Genomic DNA, 21,755 nt, shown 5'->3' on the forward strand with positions numbered 1-21,755 from the left:
CTCTTTGGAACCCCAGAAATAGTGAAGAGTACTTTACAGTTGCCAGGGATCTTTTGTGGACAGACGAGAAGGCCTAATCAGTGAAACTTGGGTTATAACCATCATTTTGTCTCCATTAGTGCCTGTAGCCTGGTGAATCTTGGGAAAACTTACGTTACCTGTATTGAGTATGCAGATCTGATGGGCTTCTATCAGTATAATATATTTCGGCAGTTTCACCACCTGTCTTATAAATTTTTTAAATGCTAATTCAGGATAATATCCAAAATAATTTTAGCAGGTTAAAAAAAAATCCCAAGAGCCAAATACATACTTTCTTTCAGTAAAGGGAAGGATAACTATAAGAAGGATATTTTTTAAACCCCACCAGATGCATAAAATTATTTATATGAACTATATAAAATTGAATTTTTATGAATATCCCCAAAACAGAAACTATATAAATATGAAATTATAATAGCTGAGTAACTTTGCTTTTAGCCTATTGATAACTACCAACCAATCATTTGAATATAAAATTATATGGGCACACTGGGATATCTTTTGTAAATGTAATCTTTTGTTAATGACATTAAAAAAATAAAGAGATAATAGAAGATCATTTGATTCCTAAAGATCAAAATAAAATAAAAACCAAGTTATAATGTGATTTTTATAAAGATATGTTTCAAGTATTATAAAACATGAAAATTAACTTAAATCAAAATTGTGCTATTAATGCAAACTGTGATATCTTAAAACGACTACTAACAGACTCTCTGAATAGGCCTATATCTATAAAAGAAATTGAATTGATAATTAATAATGCTCCAAAACAGAAAGCACCAGGTCCAGATGTGCTCACTGGTGAATTCTACCAAACACTTAGGGAAGAAATTATACCAATACTCTATAAACTCTTTCAGAAGACAAAAGCAGAGGGGATACTTCCTAATTCATTCCATGGAGCTAGAATTACCCTAAAACCAAAACTAGACAAAGACATTACAAGAAAGGAAAACAACAGACCATTATCTCTCATGAACATTGATACAAAAATCTTCAACAAAACATTAGCAAATTGAATCCAACAATGTATGAAAAGAATAATATAACCATAACCAAGTAGGATTTAGACCAGGTAGAAAATTATTTCAATGTTTGAAAATCAGTTATCATGATACATCACATCAATAGGCAGAAGAAGAAAAAAAAATCATAAGATTATATCAATAGGTGCAGAAAAGCCATTTTACAAGACCCAATAGCAATCTACGATAAAAGTGCTCAATAAACTACGAATAGAGGGGAACTTCCTCAGTTGGATAAGGAATAGCTACAAAAAACCTGCATCTGACATTATACAATGTGGTGAAAAACTAGAAGCTTTCTCATTAAGATCAGGAACAAGGCAAGGATGCCCCCTCTTACCATTCCTTTCAGCACTGTAGTGAGAGTCTGGGTTGATATAATAAGAAAAGGAAATAAAAAATATACAGATTGAGAAAGAAATCACACTGTCTTTGCAAATGATATTATTGTCTTACAGGAAATCCAAAAAACTTGACCAAAAAACTTCTGCAGCTAATGAGCAATTTTCACAAAGTCACAAGGTCACAATACTAATATAGAAAAGTCGATTCCTTTCCCATATACTAGCAATTAACAAGTAGAACTTGAAATTAAAGCCACAGTATCATTTACTTTAGCATCCCCCAAACAGAAATAGTTAAATATAAACCTAACAAAATATAAGATCTATAAGAAAAACTACAAAACTGATGCATGAATTTGAAGAAAAACTAAAAAGATCAAGAGACAGTCCATGTTCACAGATAGGAAGACTCAATATTTTCAAGATGTTGGTTCTTTCCAACTTGATTTATGGTTTAATGCAATCCTAATCAAAATCCTAGCAAGTTATTTTGTGAATTTCAAAAAAATTGATTCTAAAATTTACTGGAGAGGCAAAAGAACAGTCAATAAAATAGTAAAGAACAAGAACAAAATTTAAGGAATGACACCACCTCTCTATTTAACTGATAATCCAGACAGCGTGGTAACGGTGAAAGAACAGACAGAGTTCAATGAAACAGGATAGAGAGCCCAGAAATAGACCCACATAGTCAACTGATCTTTTTTGTTAATTTATTTAAATTCAATTTAATTAGCATATAGTGTATTATTAGTTTCACAGGTAGAATTCAGTGATTCATCAGGTGAATATAACACCCTGTGCTCATAAGTGCCTTCCTTAATACCCATCACCTAGCTACCCCATCCCCCAAAAGTCAACTGACCTTAAAGAAAGAAGCAAAGACAATACAATGGAGAAAAGAAAGTCTCTTCAGCAAACGATGCTGGGATGATGGGCTACTCACATTAAAAAAAAAAAAAAAAAGGCAAGGGGGGGGCACCTAGGTGGCTCAGTGTGTTAAACCTCTGCCTTTGGCTCAGGTCATGATCTCAGGATCCTGGGATAGAGCCCCACATCGGGCTCTCTGCTCAGCAGGGAGCTTGCTTCCCCCTCTCTTTCTGCCTGCTGCTCTGCCTACTTGTGATCTCTCTCTCTCTCTGTCCAATAAATAAATAAAATCTTAAAAAAAAAAAACAATACCAAAGAGATGTTCCATGAAAGAAATTATTGATAAGTTGGATTTCATTAAAATTAAAACTGACACTTTATTAAAGACACTGCCAAGAGAATGAAAACACAAGTTACAGACTGGGAGAAAATATTTGAAAAAGACATATCTGGTGAAGGACTACTATCCAAAATATATAAAGAAAGCTTATAAACTGACAATAAGAAAACACACCTGACTTAAAAACGGGCCAAAGACCTCAACAGACACCTCACCAAAGAAGATGGACATGGCATATAAGCATATGAAAAGATGTGCCACATCATATGCTTTGAAATGCAAATTTCAAAAATAATGAGATACCATTACACACATATTTAGAATGGCCAAAACGTAGAACACTGGCAATACCAAACACTGGTAAAGATGTGGAACAACAGGAACTTTTATACCCTGACTATGGAACTGCAAAATAGTACAGCCACTTCAGAATGTTAGCTGGCAGTTTCTTTAAAAACTAAACTTGAATCATATGACTCAGCAATTACAGCACTTGGTATCTACCCAAAAGAGCTGAGAACTTAACTCTACATAAAAACCTGCACACAGACATTCACAGCAGCTTTGCTCACAACTGCTAAAACTTGGAAGCAACCACGATGTCCTTCTATTGGTGAGTGTGTAAATAAACTAAGGTACATTCAGACAATGAACGGTTATTCGGTACGAAAAGAAAAAGAAAAGAAAAAAAGCTATCAAGTCATGAAAAGACATGGAAGGAACTTAAATGAGTATTACTAAGTGGAAGAAACCAATCTGAAAAGACTACCTACAGTATGATTTCAATTATGTGACATTTTGGAAATGGCAAAACCATAAAGGCAGAAGAAAGATCACTGGTTGCCAGGGAAGATGAAGAGGCAAAGTAGTGAAACTACTCTGTATTGTACTGTAATGGTGCACAGATACATGCCATTATAATCTGTCCAAACCCACAGCATGTACACCACCAAGAGTGAACACTAAATTCAACTCTGGACTCTGGAGGGTAACAATGTGTCAGTGCGGGTTCATGAATTGTAATAAATGTTCCACTCTGGCCCAGGCTGTTGGTAATGGGGGAGGCTACATGTTTCAGAGTAGGAGGTTATAGGAAACCCTGGCCTTCTGTTCACTATGCTGTGAATCTAAAATTGCTCCAAAAAATAAAGTGCATTAAATAAAAACAACACCAACTGAGGCAATTTGGAACTCTTTAGTTTACAAACTGAAAAGAAAGAATCTATCATCTATGGCTAGAAGCTGACTCTATCAATGACATAAAGTCACTAAAATAGTATCCAAATCACTGTTTTCAATGTGGCATTAAAAAAAAAAAAGTGATAGGATCAGCTTCTTTAAAACTGTAAGTTGTACATTAAGAGTAGCTTTGTGGGCGCCTGGGTGGCTCAGTGGGTTAAGCCGCTGCCTTCGGCTCAGGTCATGATCTCAGGGTCCTGGGATTGAGGCCCGCATCGGGCTCTCTGCTCAGCAGGGAGCCTGCTTCCCTCTCTCTCTCTGCCTGCCTCTCTGCCTACTTGTGATCTCTCTCTGTCAAATAAATAAATAAAATCTTAAAAAAAAAAAAAAGAGTAGCTTTGTGGCCCACAAATTGGACTTTCTAGCTGCTACTTATCTCCTGCCATGAATTTGCTGTATAATTCTTATTTATTTCTGTATTTCTTCTGTACATCTAGCATTGATGTAGTTTTTCCCCCAAGAATATGCATATCAAAATTGAGTCTAAGAAAAAAGAGCTGTGTTTTAGTTCGTAATAAGGCTTTGGAAAAACCATATTCCTTTAAAAATGTATTTTGATCTTTGATCAAGTCTTATGAAGAAGTGCTTCCCCAGATTTCTAGTCTGTATTTTTGTGTTATAGTTGACCATTGAATAACACAGGTTTGAACTACACAGGTCCACTTAAATGTGAATATTTTTTATAAATACAGTACAATACTATAAGTGTATTTTCTCTTCCTTCTGATTTTCTCAATAACAACTTTTCTCTGGCTTACTTTAAGAATATAGTATATAATACATATAAAAATAACATATAAAATATGTGTTAATTAGCTGTCAATCAGCAAGACTTCCACAGTCAACAGTAGATTATAAGTAAAGTTTTGGGGGTATCAAAAGTTATATGCAGATTTTCAACTGCACGGTGACTGATGGGGGGAGTGGCACCCTTAACCCCTATATTGTTCAAGGGTGAACTGTGCTTTTTACATTTTTATTATTTTTTTTAAGATTTTAATTATTTATTTTAGAGAGAGCGAGCAGGAGGGAGGGGCAGAGGGAGAAGGAGAAGCAGACTGTGCTGAGCGTGGAGCCCAACATGTGGCTCAATCCCAGGACCCTGAGATCAGGACCTGAGCCAAAACCAAGAGTCAGATGCTTAACTGCTTGCACCACCCAGGTGCCCCCAACAGTGTTTTTGTTATTGTTGTTTTAACGGTGTTTTTTTAATATGGTCTTTTCATGCACTTTCTATTACTTAATTATTAACCTGGATTCTTAAATGTGTATATGATTCACTTTATATACATATAAAACAACAATTATTATGTTACACAATGTGGTACTTTTCAGTTTACAATGTACCTTCACGTAGTCTCACCACAAATTATAAGGTAGATAATGGCTGCTTTTTACTGAGCACCATTTATCTGCCAAACAGACATGAAATTTTCAGTCCTCAAGTAACTCTGCCAAGTTTCATAAATTTCATACTTCATAAATATGAAGTTAAAACTCAGAGAAGCATTAAGAGGAATAAGAGGAATTAATATAGCTAATTCATCATAGTGTACATTTTCATTCTACCCAGGGATGAAGAATGTGGGTATCCTAGACGTTTAAACCCTAAATGCAGATTTGCAGTGATTTAAAATTGAGGTAAGGTGTAGTTTAGGTGATAAATTCCAGTCCTAAGTCCTAACTATAACCTTTTAGTTTTAGGTTCCAAAGTGAAAGCCTCAATTTTATTGGTAACAAATATATTATCAAAAATTATCTGGTTAAAGAAACAGAAAATTCCATGGTAAATAGACATGCTCAGCCCCAAAGTGAAATAAACATCATAAAGGAGATGAAGACTTAGGCAGACACAAGCTAAAGGAGAGGTAACCATCTTGAGCTATGTCATTAATAAAACGATCCCGATGACTTAGGTAGAGTTCTAGTCAAAACAGTTTAGAACTAGTGTTAATTTTGTTAAGTGTGAAACTGTACTGTAGTTTTCATATATTTAAAAGGTCCTTAATCCATTACAGATGAATTCTGAAGTATTTATGGTAAAATTATATGATGTATGGGATTTACTGAAAAAAAGAAAAAAGAAAGAAAATCCAGGAGAAAAAAGGGAGGGGAAAGATGGATGACATGACTGGAAATATGTTGATTACAGCTGAAACTGGAGTTTACTGGGGGCACACAGTGTGTTTGAAATTTTCCATAATGAAAGTTAAAATGTAATTGAACAAAAGGTAGGTAGTTTATAACAATTACTGAAGAAAAAGAACATAATAAAATTCATAAACTGTGTTAAAGGAGGTAGAAATATATTGTATGTGTTATTTGATCAATAAAATTAATCAGGGGGTACCTGGCTGACTCATTTGGTGCACCACGTGACTCTTTGATCTTGGGGTTGTAAGTTTGTGCCTCCTGCAGGGTGTAGAGATTATTTTAAAATAAAATCTTAAATAAAATAAAATAAAATAAAATAAAATCTTTAAAAATAAATAAAATTAAATTAATCAGAAAGAACAGAGTAACTAAAAATGTTGGGTCACAAATCAAAAGAATAGAAAAAGAAATATTTGAAAGATAAACTGGTTCTCCAGTAATATGTTTAAATAATAATCCCCACACTTAATTTTCACTCAACAATGGCAATAAGAAAGGACCTGGACTCACAGATACAGGGTTAAAAAGATTTCTTAGTTAAAAAAAAAATCATAATTTAAAAAATGTTTTGGTTTTAAATTTTTAATATTTTTATTTTTAATATTTTAAAAATTTAAGTATTTTTTAAATTATAAAAAATTAAAAAGTTTAAAAAATCATAATTAAAGTTTCAAGTTCAAGTGACAGCAAGCATCCAAGATCATATTCCACTAGGAGGCCATGACCATTACCTCTTTCTTCTTTTCCTCAAACATATTTTTAATAGTCTATTCTCTTCCACAGGGTGATATTCATGGGTATTACATTTAAATGGATTGCCAAGAATGTAAAAGGTTAGGAAATATGTTAAGGAAATCACATATTCTATTACAAAGAATGTTTAATTTAGTCTTTCTAAGTGTATCTTCACTTCTAGAATATACACAATGTATATTCAGACAATAGGTATGAAAATCAGATACCTCACCTACTGTAAGTTAATTGAGGTACTAACAGTACCTTAAGGATTTGGTAAGTAAATATCACTCTTAAGATGTTTACCAAACTGAACTAACTCAGCTTAAGAATCTAAAGAAATCCCCTTCATCATAGTTTATCACTAATCATGGCTAGGGAACATAACTAGGTGGGGAGCCTGAGTGGCTCAGTTGATTAAGCATCCAACTCTTGATCTCAGCTCGGGTCTTGATCTCAGGGTCACAAGTTCAAGCCCTGTGTTGGAGCCTATGTTTAAAAAAAAAAAAAAAGGACCATAACTTGGCAATCATGGAAGCTTCTTTTGTGGAGGAAACAAACTGAACTCTGAGAAAAAACGTTGAGATACTAACAGTCAGAAGTCTCCCAGCAATGAAGCCTACCAGTTTAAAAAGCCCCACCCAATTACAGAGTCTCCAGATCACTTAGTAGTGACTCATTCTCAAATATGAAGAGACAGCCAAGGTTCACCAGACACCTGAAGGAAAATGTTCAATAACAAAGAGAAACAGAAAACAATAAGCAAAATGACCCATAAGAACCATTGACAATGCAGGATTCATAACAACCCTTAAAGAAAAACAAAACCGAAAACAAACAAACAAACAAACAAACAGAAAAAAAGCTGAAGTAAAATATTTTCAAAGAAATAAGAGGTTATATTTATGAAACTAGAATAAGAATAGGAATCACCAGAAAATAAGAACTTTAGAAATTTAAATAACCAAAATTTAAAATTAAAGAGAAGTGGTAACTTGGGGGGAAATCTTCCAGAAAGAATTGGAAGAATAGGAGGCAAAAACAAACAAACAAATAAACAACAACAACAAAAACCACCAGAAAACGGGAGAGAAAAGTAAATTATGGGAGCAATCCAAGAGATGTATACTTTGGCTCACTGGAATTCTAGGAAGAAAGAACAAGAGGAAAAGGTAGAAAGGGAATTTTCAAAGAAGTAACACCTTATTTTTTAAAAAAGGCACATGTTATCTTGATAAAAAATTAAATTCGTTAAAAATTAGATAGGTAATCACATATCTCAGAGTTTAGGTGCTCACCTACCTGAAGTAGGTACATGGACATTATTATATGCTCTACTATATTGTCCTCTAGTTGTATTTTTTTTTTTAATAGATTCTGCTGTCTTCTCACCTAAACTGTAAACTCTTCAAAGCCAGGAATTATATTTCCTACTCACAGCAGGCACATATTCTATTTCTGATAAATACTTGTTAAACTCATTTGCTTTGAAGATGACTTTGGTTTCCATTAAGCTCTATGACTCTTTAAGAAGGTTCTGTCTTTCAGCCTTGATGAAAAACGTAAAGGTCATTCTTGGCTGAAACAGTTACTTGAAACTCCAGGAACGACTGAGAACCCAGTTCTGACATCGTTTGGAATGAAGTCACTCTATTAAACAATGATAAATTTAAAGCTGGTCAAATGGCCTTTGTTTAAATACCCTTTAAAGTTTTAGCCCATTCAATCTTCTTTTCAGAAAACTTAATCTGAGCCTCCATCCAGACACATAGCTCTATGGTACCAGTTAGTGGAATATGTAGGCTATGAATCAGACTCCACTGTGGAAACTAATCCTTGAGTCACGATCGTAATATTCCATTGGCATCCACCCCAGGGACAAGGTATTCATTTAAGAGTGCTGCTCTTTCATGCGAAGGCTGAAGCGTCAAGTAGCTCCCAGTCATCATTACAGGCATCCCTTAAATATCCTAGTTTGGTGATCTGTTTGAGCAAGGCTGTCTGGTCACCCTCATCTATCAGGATTCTACAGTCATCTGTACCATTCTAAAGGGTCCCTTTGTTTTGGTTATTAATTTAATAAATATTTACTGAGTGTCAGTTTTGAGCTAGGTACAGGGAATATAGCAATGAGTAAGACAAAAAGTCCCCGATTCAGGGACTTACATCCCAGTAAAGTAGAACCCAGAAAAGTTTACCCATGATTAAGTCTAGAAAATTTACAATTCCTTGTCTGCTTGCTTGCCTATCTATTTCTACCTCCCCATCTTTAACTATTTTTTTGCTATACTTCTGTTTCCCCACTTCTTACCTGAAATGTTTAAGATCTTATTAGGCTCCCTGAATTTAGGCTAAGCCACAAGCAGCTACAAAGTCTACAAAAACCAGCTACCAAGATTTCTTAAAATGCTCCAATGGGAGGACAGTCCTAAGTTTTCATGTCCTGCTTTATATTTGAGAAGTAATAAATACTTTTAAGAAGCATAACAAAGTTGTATGTAATGAATTTCTAAATTTTCTCCTTATAGAACTATCAAAAGGATAGTTCATAAGTAAGCACTGATTATATATGGTTTTTCAATTCATTACACAAACCAGTGCAAGATTTAAAAATTCTTGGTAGTACCCTAATTGGTGCTGCTATAGGAAAGTATATTGAAAAGATTCAAAATGTTCATAAAGGAGATAGACGATATCGCTTGAAAAAGCCAAAATATTTAAGAAATATATAATATTTCAATTGTGAATTTTTCAAATCTCATGCTGAGAGCGGGGGAAAAAAACTAATGTAGGCAACAGTTTTAAAAAGAACATAGACCAGAATTAGAGCCGTTATAAATTTAAGAGCTTTCCTTAAGTAGAACCACAAATGTTATAGACTAATATTTTTAAATTCTTAAATGAAACTAAAATGTAATCCTGGAAAATTTAATAGAATTCTGCAAGAGTCATATTAAAGTTCTTTTATAAAGCAGGTAGGCAATCTTGCCCTTGAATGTTTCTTGGTCCAAACAACCTCTTCTTCTATATTACATGGTCTCAATCAATAATGAGTCTAATGCCTAAGTAGACTTAAAATCCATTGCAAATTATTTTGGCCCTGGCTACAGTATATCTGTAGCTCTGCTGTATGTAAAAGTGGGAGAAAGACTCATCAGATACTTCAACTATAAATTGTTCTCATAAAAGAATATCATCAAAGTGTGTTTGAGAAATTAGCAGCATTGATATGACTTCAGAGCTTGTTAAAAACATGGAACTCTCAGACATCCCAGACCTATAGAACCAGAATCTGCCTTTTAATAAGATCTCCGGAGATGTGCATGGGCATGAAAATTTGAGAATTACTGGCCCAATTGACAACTTAAGGAATTTTCCAGTTGCAATCTTCAAAACATTAGAGGGCAGCTTGCCAACAAAAATTTGAGAGAAAAAGGGGAAAAAAGGAAGTAGTCCTGGATAATATTATTTTAGCTATATCATAAAATGTCACACACTCAGCTTTTGTAAGAGGGACAAAAGACAAAAAATCAGTAAAGAATGTTTCTGTATTTATTTTTTTTAATTTTTTTTTTTTTTAGATTTTTAATTTACTACTTATTTGACAGACAGAGATCACAAGTAAACAGAGAGGCAGGCAGAGACAGAGGAAGGGAAGCAGGCTTGCTGCCAAGCAGAGAGCCCAATGCAGGGCTCGATCCCAGGACCCTGGGATCATGACCTCAGCCGAAGGCAGAGGCTTTAACCCAGTGAGCCACCCAGGCACCCAGAATGTTTCTGTATTTAACAAACAACTGAACTTAAAGAGATTGTCTATTGTACCACCAATATCCTTGATATAATTTTTTTTGTAATATTTTTTTCTATTAAGGCATATTACACAATGTTTCACAGTATGGTGGTTTTGTAACACACCTGAATCAAGAGAAAGCCTGATGTTCCCCCTCCTTCCCACCCCCACAGAAATCTAGGTCCTAACTAGAAAGATCATGGATTCTCTTGGTCAAGATGTTCTTTGTGTTACTAGGCCTAGAATTGAACTGCAAGGTATAAAAACAAGCTACCCACTTGCCCTTTCAAGTTCTCAGATCTGCTCTAGTTCTACCTAAGAAGCTTTGTGAAATCCCAGGGTTCGTAAAATTGCTTTTCAACAACTGCTCCCATGTCCGGACAGATTGGCTCATCTCTTGTCTTGAAATGCTTTCTTCCATTGCTAAGTGTCTGTCTTCATCTGACTATAGTCTTCCAGTCTCACACAGGGCAAACAAAGAATACAGAATCACACACTTGAGCAATACTTCAGGTATTTCCTGGACATGTTGACAAGATCACTGGTTCCCTTTCTTAGCACTCATTCACGCCTACTAACCACCCTGCTGACCTCAACACAGCCCCACACAGGGACTGTGCCCAGCCCCTTCTGCCCAAACAGCCTCCTGGTTCTGTCCTCTCCTGGTCTATCTTGTTCACTGTCACCCAAATGCAAAGGGACCGTGGGTCTAGAAGGGGGAGGCCTCACAACAGCTAGTACACGGTGGGCTCCATATCCCAGAAGAAGCCCATGACAGAAAGACAGAGACGTCTATTTTCTGAGTAGTTTGTAGCCACCGTCCTTGTAACCCTGACTTGCTTCCTATGGGGAGGCTCTGTTTTTGTTTTATCCCCTTTTTGGTGGTGGAGAGAGGAGGAGAAAGTTAAGAATGATACTGTTCAAAGTGAGCTGGGACTACTCAGGCAGCGTCAAGTTTGCACTCCTAACATGTTGTTTCTTTAATTTCAGATTACTGAATCTCCAGATCTGGTTTCACTGCTCATACTTGCTTATACTATAGTTCAAAGGCAAAAGAATGGAGAACTAGAAGCCCCGTCTTCCCCTAGAGACTAGGTTGCAATAGTCCCATGGACAGAGAATTTGTGCATTTATATCCACCTAACACCATGTCTTCTGTATACCAACCGTTCAGTATATATCGTGCCCACACTGACTCATGCCTGTTTTAGAACACTGATATTTCTCTTCCTCACCTGTTTCATTCTCTCTTCAGCCCGGCTTTCACGCTCTACCCCTGATCACACTGTTGCTGAAGTCCCCACAGACCTTTTAACCGCCACAGACGCGTGGGTTCTGTGGTCCTGCATGCTGCCTTCCTTGAATTGTACCTTCCCTTGACTTCTGGGCTTCCTGCCCTCCTGGCCTCTCTGCCTCTCCAGTGGCTCTTCTTAGTCTCCTGATCATCTCTTCTTCTGCTGTCCCCCATAGTCTGTGGTTCCCAGAATTCTGATTTACCACCCCCTCCCATCTCACGTTTATGCTTTTTGGTTCACCCTTGGATAAGGCCCTGACTCTACTTGTCACTCCCGAGCTACATTTCCAGCCCTTGCTTCTCTCCGGAGCCCTGATCTTGTATCTCCACTAGCACCCAGGGGCGCCCTCTCAATACATGAACCTAATACCGCAGGATTTCTCCATTGTCCTCTCAATCCGCCCTTCTCCTGGATCCTCTCTCTTAGTTCATGACATCCCCTAGCAGCTAGCCTTGCACGTGCCGCTGCTTCTGCCTGGAGCAATGATTCTCAACAGGAATCAATTTTGCCCCTAGGGGACCTTTGGCAACATTTTCTGATTGTCACAACTAGAAGAGAGGGGTGCTACGGGCATCTAAGAAGTGGAGGCCAGAGATGCTGCTGGGCATCCTAAGGCACCAGACGGCACTCCCACAAGAAAAAGTATCCAGTCCAAATGTCAACAGGGCCGAAACTGAGAATCTCTACTCCAGAACACCCTCTTTGCTTTCTCTGCCTGGTGAACTCCAACTCACCTACCGAGACTCAGCTCAAATGTCACCACCTCCGTGAAGTCTCCCTCTATCAACCAGGTCCTCTCCACCAGAAGAGTACTCTTGCACCTTTCTCACCTTCTCATACACACCCGTTAGACTGAATTTCTGTGTGTTTACCAGCATATCTCTATTACTAGCATGGGAGCTCCCCCAAGGAGACCGTATTTTATTATCTTTTGTTCCCAGGGCTTGGGTCGGTGTCTGGCAAACAGTAGGCACTCAAATGTGTGCCAGATGAATGAATTAAAGAAATCATATCTACAGAGAAACTGGAAGTTTTCTGAAGCAAACAACTCAGCTCCCTGAACCACTCTGAGATTAATAATCTGGTTCCTCTAGGGGGTGCCTGGGTGGTTCATGGGTTAAAGCCTCTGCCTTCGGCTCAGGTCCTGATCTCAGGGTCCTGGGATTGAGCCCCACATCAGGCTCTCTGCTCAGCAGGGAGCCTGCTTCCCCCCTGCCTCTCTGCTACTTGTGATCTCTTTCTCTCTGTCAAACAAATGACTAAGTAAAATCTTCTAAAAAATTTTTAAAAAATATTCTAGTTCCTCAGTTCTAAGAGATATGCATTCACAAGTGTACATCTCTTACAAATTTCTAAAATGGGTCATTCACATTGTTGCATCACAGTTTTAGAGTCAATATTTATAAACTATATTAGTTTTTATAGGAAAGATTAAGTGTTGTTTAAAATAAATTTAACCAAATGTCTCTAAATAGTCTGCTAAAATTAACAGAACTGTGAAAATAATGGAACACTAAAACAAATACATATTTAAAACACTTATTTTAGAAGAACAACTAAGTAAATAATTAAAATGTGTCATCTTGAGATTAGTATTAAAGGCTTTTGAAATAATTGAGAAAGGGTTTTTTAAAGTTCTACCACACCAGGCTTAAACAATTTACCCACCCAGGATGAAGCAACAGGAAATGAAGAAAAGATCTGTAACATAAAGAAAAAATGGAAAGCCAAACTTTTGGATAAAAATGTGCATCTATGTGAAGAATGGAAGACATGTACAAACTTGTGCACAATGCTGAAGTACTTTATTTTATTTTATTTTTTTTTAGATTTTATTTATTTATTTGACAGACAGAGATCACAAGTAGGCAGAGAGGCAGGCAGGGAGAGGGGAAATCAGGCTCCCCGCTGAGCAGAGAGCCCGATGCGGGGCTCAATCCCAGGACTCTGGGATCAAGACCTGAGCCGAAGGCAGAGGCTTTAACTCACTGAGCCACTCAGGCACCCTGCTGAGGTACTTTAAATAATAGGATAACAAAATCTCTGAGCATCCTAACAACATAGGTGATTTAGAGAACAATAGACAGGAGAAAATAAAGTAACAACTGAGTAAACTGTCCATAGAGTTTAGAAAACTGAAGAGTCATTTTTATAACTAGATAAAAACTATTTCTTGACTGAGCTGACAAAATATTACAGACAATGTTAAAACATCAACTAGCTACTTTCATGTCAAATGTCATTACCCAAGCCTTTACAAAAGTAATATTGTATTTCAGCAAGTGTATATAAGAAACATATGCCAGTTATTGTTATGTTCTTTGATAGCAAATAAATAAAATAAACATTATCACACAGACTACAAAGTCCCATTTTCATTCTAAGTTGTAAACACAGAACAGAGCCCTGTTGCAGATACAGGTGAAAGTTCTCACTAGATTTTAAAACATTAGCCATTAATGAGTGGTTACTATAGAGAGCTAGAAACGGGATATTATGCTGCTGGAGACTGGTAGCTAAACACATAAGAAAAGAATTTCTAGACTCTCAGGGCTTTAAAAACCAGGGTCCCTGACCAAAGCAGTGATTTAATTTCACGGCTGCTTGGTACAGATAGCTGACATTACTAAATGCTACTCTAATATCAACTTGTTAAATGTGAATCCAGACTCAGCATATCAGAATACTAACCCAGACTAACTGGAGTCATGGGAAATATTTTGGGAGCTGTTTATTTATAAATGAGTTACAATACACCACTATAATTAGATTAATATATAATTATTGATAAACACAGGATTATTTCTAAAATCCCTGTATTGTTGCCACTGCTAAGTTTAGGAAAAACAACATTCGCATTTTCCTTTTAAAATAAGCCTTTACCAATCAATTAGATCAATTTAGATCTAGTTTATGTTGAATTTAGTGGTTACAGCATTGCTTACCAATACTTTTATGTAGAGTTGCTTAATAAACATTAAATGGAGGAACAAATTAAAGCTCTCCAGAAGCTTACACATTTCTGAACTATTTAAAATCCAATAATCTCCCAAAAAACAGAATGTGCACAAAGCTAGACATTTGGCTGTCACAAAAAAAATCTTTAAGTTAGCTTACCTACATTAAATAAAAAACAATAAAAGTGTGTATTTTTTTTTGCTATGCAAAAGGCATTTAGTCACACTTTATGAAAAAACATTAAAAATACCTCTTTTTACTAGCATTAACAACAAGCTATAATATTACCACAAAATCAACTATTTTAAGGCTATGTCTATAAATACATTTATCTATAAATATTTCTAGTTTAATTATTCCTTTCAGATTTATTTCCTTAAATGTAAGATAAGTTTACAAGGTACATGTAATTCAATTAGCAAATTATTAATATGTTTCTTTATAATGTCACTTCATTGTTTTCTTTCAGGAGGCAAAACAGTTCCATGGATTATCATTCTCTAAAAACTAGTTTCTTTAAAAGTCTTATAAATAAAATTATCCTAAAATATCAATCAGAATGTGAAATCTGATCTTTATTCATCTTCAGCAAAGTAGTTGCTGATATTAACACCTGGGTATTAGGCAACAATAATTACATTTATGAAATTTGAAAAGAGAGAAAACTATCAATTACTTAATATTTTATTTACCTAAAGCCACTTGTCCAGAAGTAAAAAAAAAAAAAATTTTAAATATAGATACTGAGTTATATAAACACAGATAAACAGATAAGATGTTTTTTTCCCCCCTAAACTATTATGTACTGTCATCTAGAATTGGTTGAGCCAGAAAAAAATTTTAATTTCCTGGAATCTGGCAAGACCTTCCAAATACAGAAATTTTAAAATCTACTTAAGTTCAAATACTTTGGAAAATCTAGTTAAGTTCAAATACTTGGGAAAGACTCAATTACATAAAAAAACTATTTTGGTTAAGATGATTAGAGTTAAATGACTAATAAACAAAATTATCAAAATAACAAATTACTAAGGTAACTAGAAGAGTATGGGAAACACCTAGCAATTGAAACCAAATTCAAAAAATATAAAATTTCTAATTCAATATTGTTGAAAGACCGAGTTACATTTTAGAAGCAGTCTTAACTGGTAGCTAAAGGAAAATTGGGTGGAAACAAAATTCCTGTGGTTAAGGGTATATACAAATGCAAATGCCATTTATTTTTCCTCTGCTTTAAACATGCAGAATAATCGTTTTTATCAATGTTCTACTAAATACACATATTTTAGAGAAACATTTTCTTCGCGTTCATTTGGGACAACATTTTTATGTAGGTTTTTTATTGTTTAATATTTTAAATAAGCATTCTATATTTTACCTTATTTCACAATGATTAAAGGGGGTGAATACTGAATGAAGATTTTTGAAAGAGGAATAAAATCTGGAGTTAGACATAAAAATGCTATGTTCCTTAAAGAAAAAAATATACCAAGGTAAAAATGTTATGAAATAAGTTATTACTTAAAGCTTGTTTTTGTGCTACAGAAATGTTTCATGCCTTAAATCACTTTGGAAAGATTTCTTCTTTCTTTTCAATACATATTCCAATACTGGTAAAATAACAGATTGATAAACTATTGGGGGTCCTTCAGATTTGCAATACAAAGATTATGACTATAAAACACTTGCTAGCTAAGTCATAATAAATTTTAACCAAATATTTCATAAAGCTTTTCTGGTATAAATGAACATTTACCAAGACCCAAAGACCAAAGGAAACTTACCTCATAAGAATGTTTTAAAGAATTAGATAGTTCATTTGTGAAATCTCTGTTACTGTCTCTTGATAAATTATCAACTTTATCTTCATTTCCAGATGCAAACTTTATGAGTAACTGTGATGGTCCCCCCTTGGAACAATTGTGTTTAAGGCTGGATAAACAGGAAACATTTGGGTAAGTTCCTCCCAATGAAATACTTCTTTGTAAAACAGCATGGTTTTTGTTTATCTGTAAATTTGGTCTTTCCAACTGTCCATTGATATTTATTTGGTAATCTATGTTTTGAGAGGATGGTAAATGTGCAGATGTCCTGTGCATAAGCTTAATGCACTCTGAATCAGAAGGAAGCTTCATTTCTGACATCTCTGGTTTACAATCACCATTTGCTGTTTCACAATCTAATGTCGTTGCTTTTTGTTGGGTGAAGTGCACAGAGACACAGGAATATCCTTCAGGTGACTTTTCACAGGCAGGTTGATTAGGACTATTACGTGCAACAGCAATTCTCTTTTGTAATGAGCCCTTCCTGTGAAGTGCTCGTATGTCTCTTCCTTCCCCGGGAGTACACATTGTTTTCGATAACCGAAGCCCATTGACAGCTGTGGAAAGAAATCCTTTAGCACTAGTCCCATCCTCGCTGTGGGCAATTTCACTAGGAGAAATGATAAACTGGTGTGAGGTCTGATAGGATCCTTTGCTTGGAAGAATCTCTGTACTTGTGGGAGAAGTTGGTGGGGTATTTGAGGGACTCCGAGGAAAAATGACTAAAGATGAACAACGTTTTAGTGGAATTTTTGAGTTCCTGCTCACTGGCAATTTCATAATTTCTAGTCCACGCTCCGAGTCATCCTGGACAAAAGGAACAGTACTTGGGCTTCTTGAGAAAATTTCACATGGAGTCGTGTTCCTGTTTGGCACACTTCTATTGGAGGTGCCGTCGGAAGGGACATTTCCACCCAAAAAAGGATCATCCGTTGGTGGAAAAGGAGAACCACTGCTGTCGCTGATGGTACTGTTTGTGTAGGAACCACTGCTCGTGATACTGGTGCAGGACCCGTAATCACTACCGTTGCTGCTGGAAGACCCATTCTCACTGGTGGAAAAGTTGCTAAGGCTACGGCTGCGAAGGGCAGGACTGCTCACAAGGTCACCATCACTCACAGGGTTCAGTTCGTTCTCAGCCACAGCACTGTGCTCCATGCCGTCCCTCAAGACACACGTCCACGAAGCATCCTCCCCATCAGCTAAGACACTACTAGGCTGGAGACATCCACTGTACCTTGTTGGCTGTAGTGAAATCTGCAGACAGCTGCTCTTTTTATTAACATTTTCAGGTGAAGGCACAGATGGTCTTTCCTGAGTCTTAATGCTTCCCTGCATCAACGGAGCTCGTGCCGTCGGTCTAGGAGTCAGCTTCATTTGCACAACGTTAGACGTTGAAATCCGGCTTGGTCTCTTGAAGCACATGTGAACACTGCTCTCCAAGTCATCTCCGGAGCTTTCTGACAAAGGGTAAGTATTGCTTCTTCGGGCTGCAAAGTGCAATCGTAAGCTTTGTGCCATTTGTTCTCATTTCCAAACATGTTAAGGGCTGAAAGTCATAACAAAGATCTCTGTTGGTAGACAGGCTAGCGGCAGCTGGGCTGCATCAGAGGAAAAAAATCATTTGTGGTGCCTGAAAGAGCTCTGAAGTAGCAGTTTTTCTCCTAAGTAAAACCTTAGATACCAGATATCATAGAAAGAAAAAGACGACCCATTCCTGGGACTGACGTTTCCACATATTTTGAATTGCTTGTAGTCAAAATGCCTTCACTTACAAAGCACTTGATTTCCAGCGACCTTTCAGCTGAGCTCAGCTGCAGCGCACTGCCTCAAACACTGCCAACCTTGTTTCAATTATACCTTCTCCAATTTGCATGAATGAGTAACACAAGAACAACAATCTTCTAGCATTTCAAGTTGAAACAGTGTTTTTTTCACTTCTGCTCTACTAAATGAACATTTAACCATGTGAATCACAGCGCCTATACTTTCCCCAGCAGTTTGACCACTAATATTTTTACCCAGAGGGATAGAATTACAGGAAGTTGGTAGAAATGAAACCCCATGTAATTGAGTATCAAATCAAGGATTGAATTTCCAAAGAACAGCCAAACTAGGAATCTCGTCAAGTTAGTTAGTGCAGAAAGGCATATATTCTGTTTTTGTTTTTGTTTTTGTTTTTTAATGTGTGAATTCAACAGACGTATAAATTCGGAAGTACCAAAACTTTGGGGTGAATTAAAACAGACGCATTAAATCAGATAGATAAATAGTTTAGCTTCCAAAACACTACTTATGAAAAGTGAAAGCTTAAGGATAGAAATACAAAATTAGCCTAGTAATACTATTGAAAAATTGAGCATAGGTCTGAGAAAGAAAAGTTTTAAGAGAAGCTGTCACCAAGCATTTTCTCCTGTAATTTTAAGGCCTTTTCCAGCCAAGTAGTACAGTCTTTAAATGATGCCATTTATATTTTGACTATTAAAACTCTGCCAAGAAATAGCCTAGGCAAACATTCCATTAAAAATATATGCAGATTAGACAGAAAAACTATACCCCAATATAGTTTGAGCACACCAGATATTTTATTCCACTGTCTCTGCAATTCATTCACTTAAGAGAGTGGTATGGTAAGTAAAGAAGTCAAAAAAGGATTTAACACATCAAATAAACATATCTCAATGCCAATTCTGTTCTGAAAATTCTAAGAGCTCTTTGCTGGCCCCTACTGGTGTGTTGAAACAATCCACTTAGCTGTTTGATATTTATAAAGAATACAAACCAAACCGTGCGGCACATTTCTTTATATAAACAAAGTACATACTTGTTTACATTTTTGAATACTAGCTTGCCCTAGAGGTGGAATTACTTACTACTGCTGATAAAGCTCCCACAGTAGAGAACAGTAGACGGTTTGTCCTCCTAGAGGTTGTGATTTTGTATATATATTTTTTCTGCTTTGTATTTATTTAACCTTTACTTTATTTTCAGTTTACTAGGTAATAAAAGTTTAATATTTTAATTTCTCCCCTAAATGTCATAGACCAAGGTTGGTATTCTATTTGAAAGAAACAAATTTATTTTTAAATAATACTCTAGGGTATATTTAAACCCCTTACCTGAATTTTATAGCTGGAACTCCAGTAATAAATATATACTGGCTCATTCATAGGAAAGTAAAAAGTAAAATAGTTCAGTTGTTTACACCACATGGTACTACACCCAAGTTGTATTTTTCTAAGTAAGATTTTTTTTCTAAGTAAAAGTAAATATGTAAAACATATACTTGTACTTTGTTTAAAAAAGAAAACGCCTTAAGATAGATCTGTTCTCAATCATAATTTTCTAAACAGTATTTTTAATCAATTAGAATATGATGAAATAGAAATATGGAATTTATGAAATTATGTTTCTGACTAGGATGATATAGTACTATATTTCAGAATATGTACAATAATTGTAAACTTAGCAATAAAATTATTATGTAATTTTGGTTTTATATAACCTACCTCCTTTTGGATTTTACAGACTTCAGTAAGTATTCCCTTATAATCCTCTCTCTTTATAGAAGAAAGGGTTTCCATCTTTTCACGTTGTCTTCAAATGACTTTAGCTTTTCTTCCTCAACTAAGTTAGGGGTCTCATAACTCAAAGAAGGGAACACATCTAAGAGGCTAATTAATGAGATCTAACTGCTCATGCCTGTGGCCTAAAACATCTAGTTAACAGGCAAAGCTCCTCTGGTTGTTGATATAACTGAGCCTCAGGTATTTGGCTAGATAAATGTTTTCTCTTTGGTAAGCTTCACTAGAAGCTTCAGTCTCAAGCACCCCAACTAGATTTCAAGCTTGCAGAGTGCCAGGACCATAACTACACTTTTCTTCTGATCTTCCTGGGTTCGTGCTGGGCACCGAGTAAGCACAAAGTAGCACCAGAGAGAAATCTGGATGGATGGATGGATGGATGGATGGTCACCACACTTACTCTGACTGCCTAAAGCTTTCTTTCAGGATTTTTTTTTTTTAAGTTGATCCAGCTATCACTTCTGAAGAAATATCAAAAAGGACCGCAGCTGCCAACTTTCAATGATGATTGAAAGTTTTCAGAGGGTTTCAGCCAAGGAAGAAGAAGGTGAGAGAATCACATGCACTTCTCAGCCTGCCAGTCTGAGTTTCAACCGTTAGAGAGGCTCAACAGGGTGTGTCGCTGGCTCTGGGCTGGGACTGCATGGGATCTGTCCCACCATCACAGCAGGTAAGTGGAGAACTGGCGGCAAAATGCAGCCCCTTAGTCAGATATTCCAAAAGAGGAGCGTAACCCCAAACTTAAGTGGAGAAGAGCTGGAGAGCAGTGACGGCCCTCATCTGGGAGGAATCTATGCAAGTCCTGAAGAATTTCACCTTCTGGAATGAAATGAATAATATGTGAGGATCAGACTGAAGCTCAGGGCCCCACATTCTGAGGAGTTTGGTTATTGATGATCTACATAGAAAACAATGCGATGATCGACCGACTCTGGATAACCCTCATCACTGACTGGAAGTCTGAAGGCCGAAGTCCACTGTGATGATTGATTGTACGTGTCAACTTGGCTAGGCTCTTTAGCCCAGTTTTTTGGACAAACGGCAGTCTAGATGTTGCTAGGAAGGTATTTTTTCAGATGTGATTAACATTTAAATCGGTAGATTTTGAGTAAAGCAGATGACCCTCCATCACGTGGTCATCCTCTTTAACAACTAAAGGCCTTAAGAGCAAAGGCAGATTTGCTGAAGAAGAAGCAATTCCACTTCAAGATTACATACATCAAGATTACAACTGCCTGAGTTTCCAGCTTGCTGGCCTGCCCTACAGGTCTCAGATTCAAGGCTGTGACATCAACTCTTATCGGAATATTCAACCTGCTCACCCCATCTCACAGATTTCAGACTTGCCAACTTCCACAATCACATGAACCAATTCCTTGAAAAAGATCTCTCTCTCTTTCTCTCATTCTGCCTCTGTGTGTGTGTATCTCCTCCTATTGGTTCAGTTTCTCAGGAAAACCCTGACCAATACAACCACTAAACCTGAGAAGCATAGTTATCTCCATTCAGAATACAGAATATAGACATCTCCTGAAGCTTCAGAGGCTGAATGT

The 21,755-nt window shown here is 36.4% G+C and overlaps 1 protein-coding gene across 5 annotated transcripts in view; it reads right to left on the minus strand.

Annotated features, from left to right (window-relative positions):
- NEDD4 (NEDD4 E3 ubiquitin protein ligase) overlaps positions 1-21,755 on the minus strand; it is a 124,761-nt gene that overhangs the window by 55,233 nt on the left and 47,773 nt on the right. For 4 of the 5 annotated variants that reach the window (XM_059371973.1, XM_059371970.1, XM_059371971.1 and 1 more), the window contains exon 1: positions 16,580-18,139. The exons of the other annotated variant lie outside the window; for it this stretch is intronic. In XM_059371973.1, the coding sequence (XP_059227956.1) occupies positions 16,580-18,139 (1,560 nt within the window). Of the gene's footprint in view, positions 1-16,579; positions 18,140-21,755 lie in introns of those variants that run through there. 5 annotated transcript variants of the gene reach the window in all.

This window comes from Mustela nigripes, chromosome 13 (genome assembly GCF_022355385.1).
Source record: "Mustela nigripes isolate SB6536 chromosome 13, MUSNIG.SB6536, whole genome shotgun sequence".
NCBI classification, from domain to species: Eukaryota; Metazoa; Chordata; class Mammalia; order Carnivora; family Mustelidae; genus Mustela; species Mustela nigripes.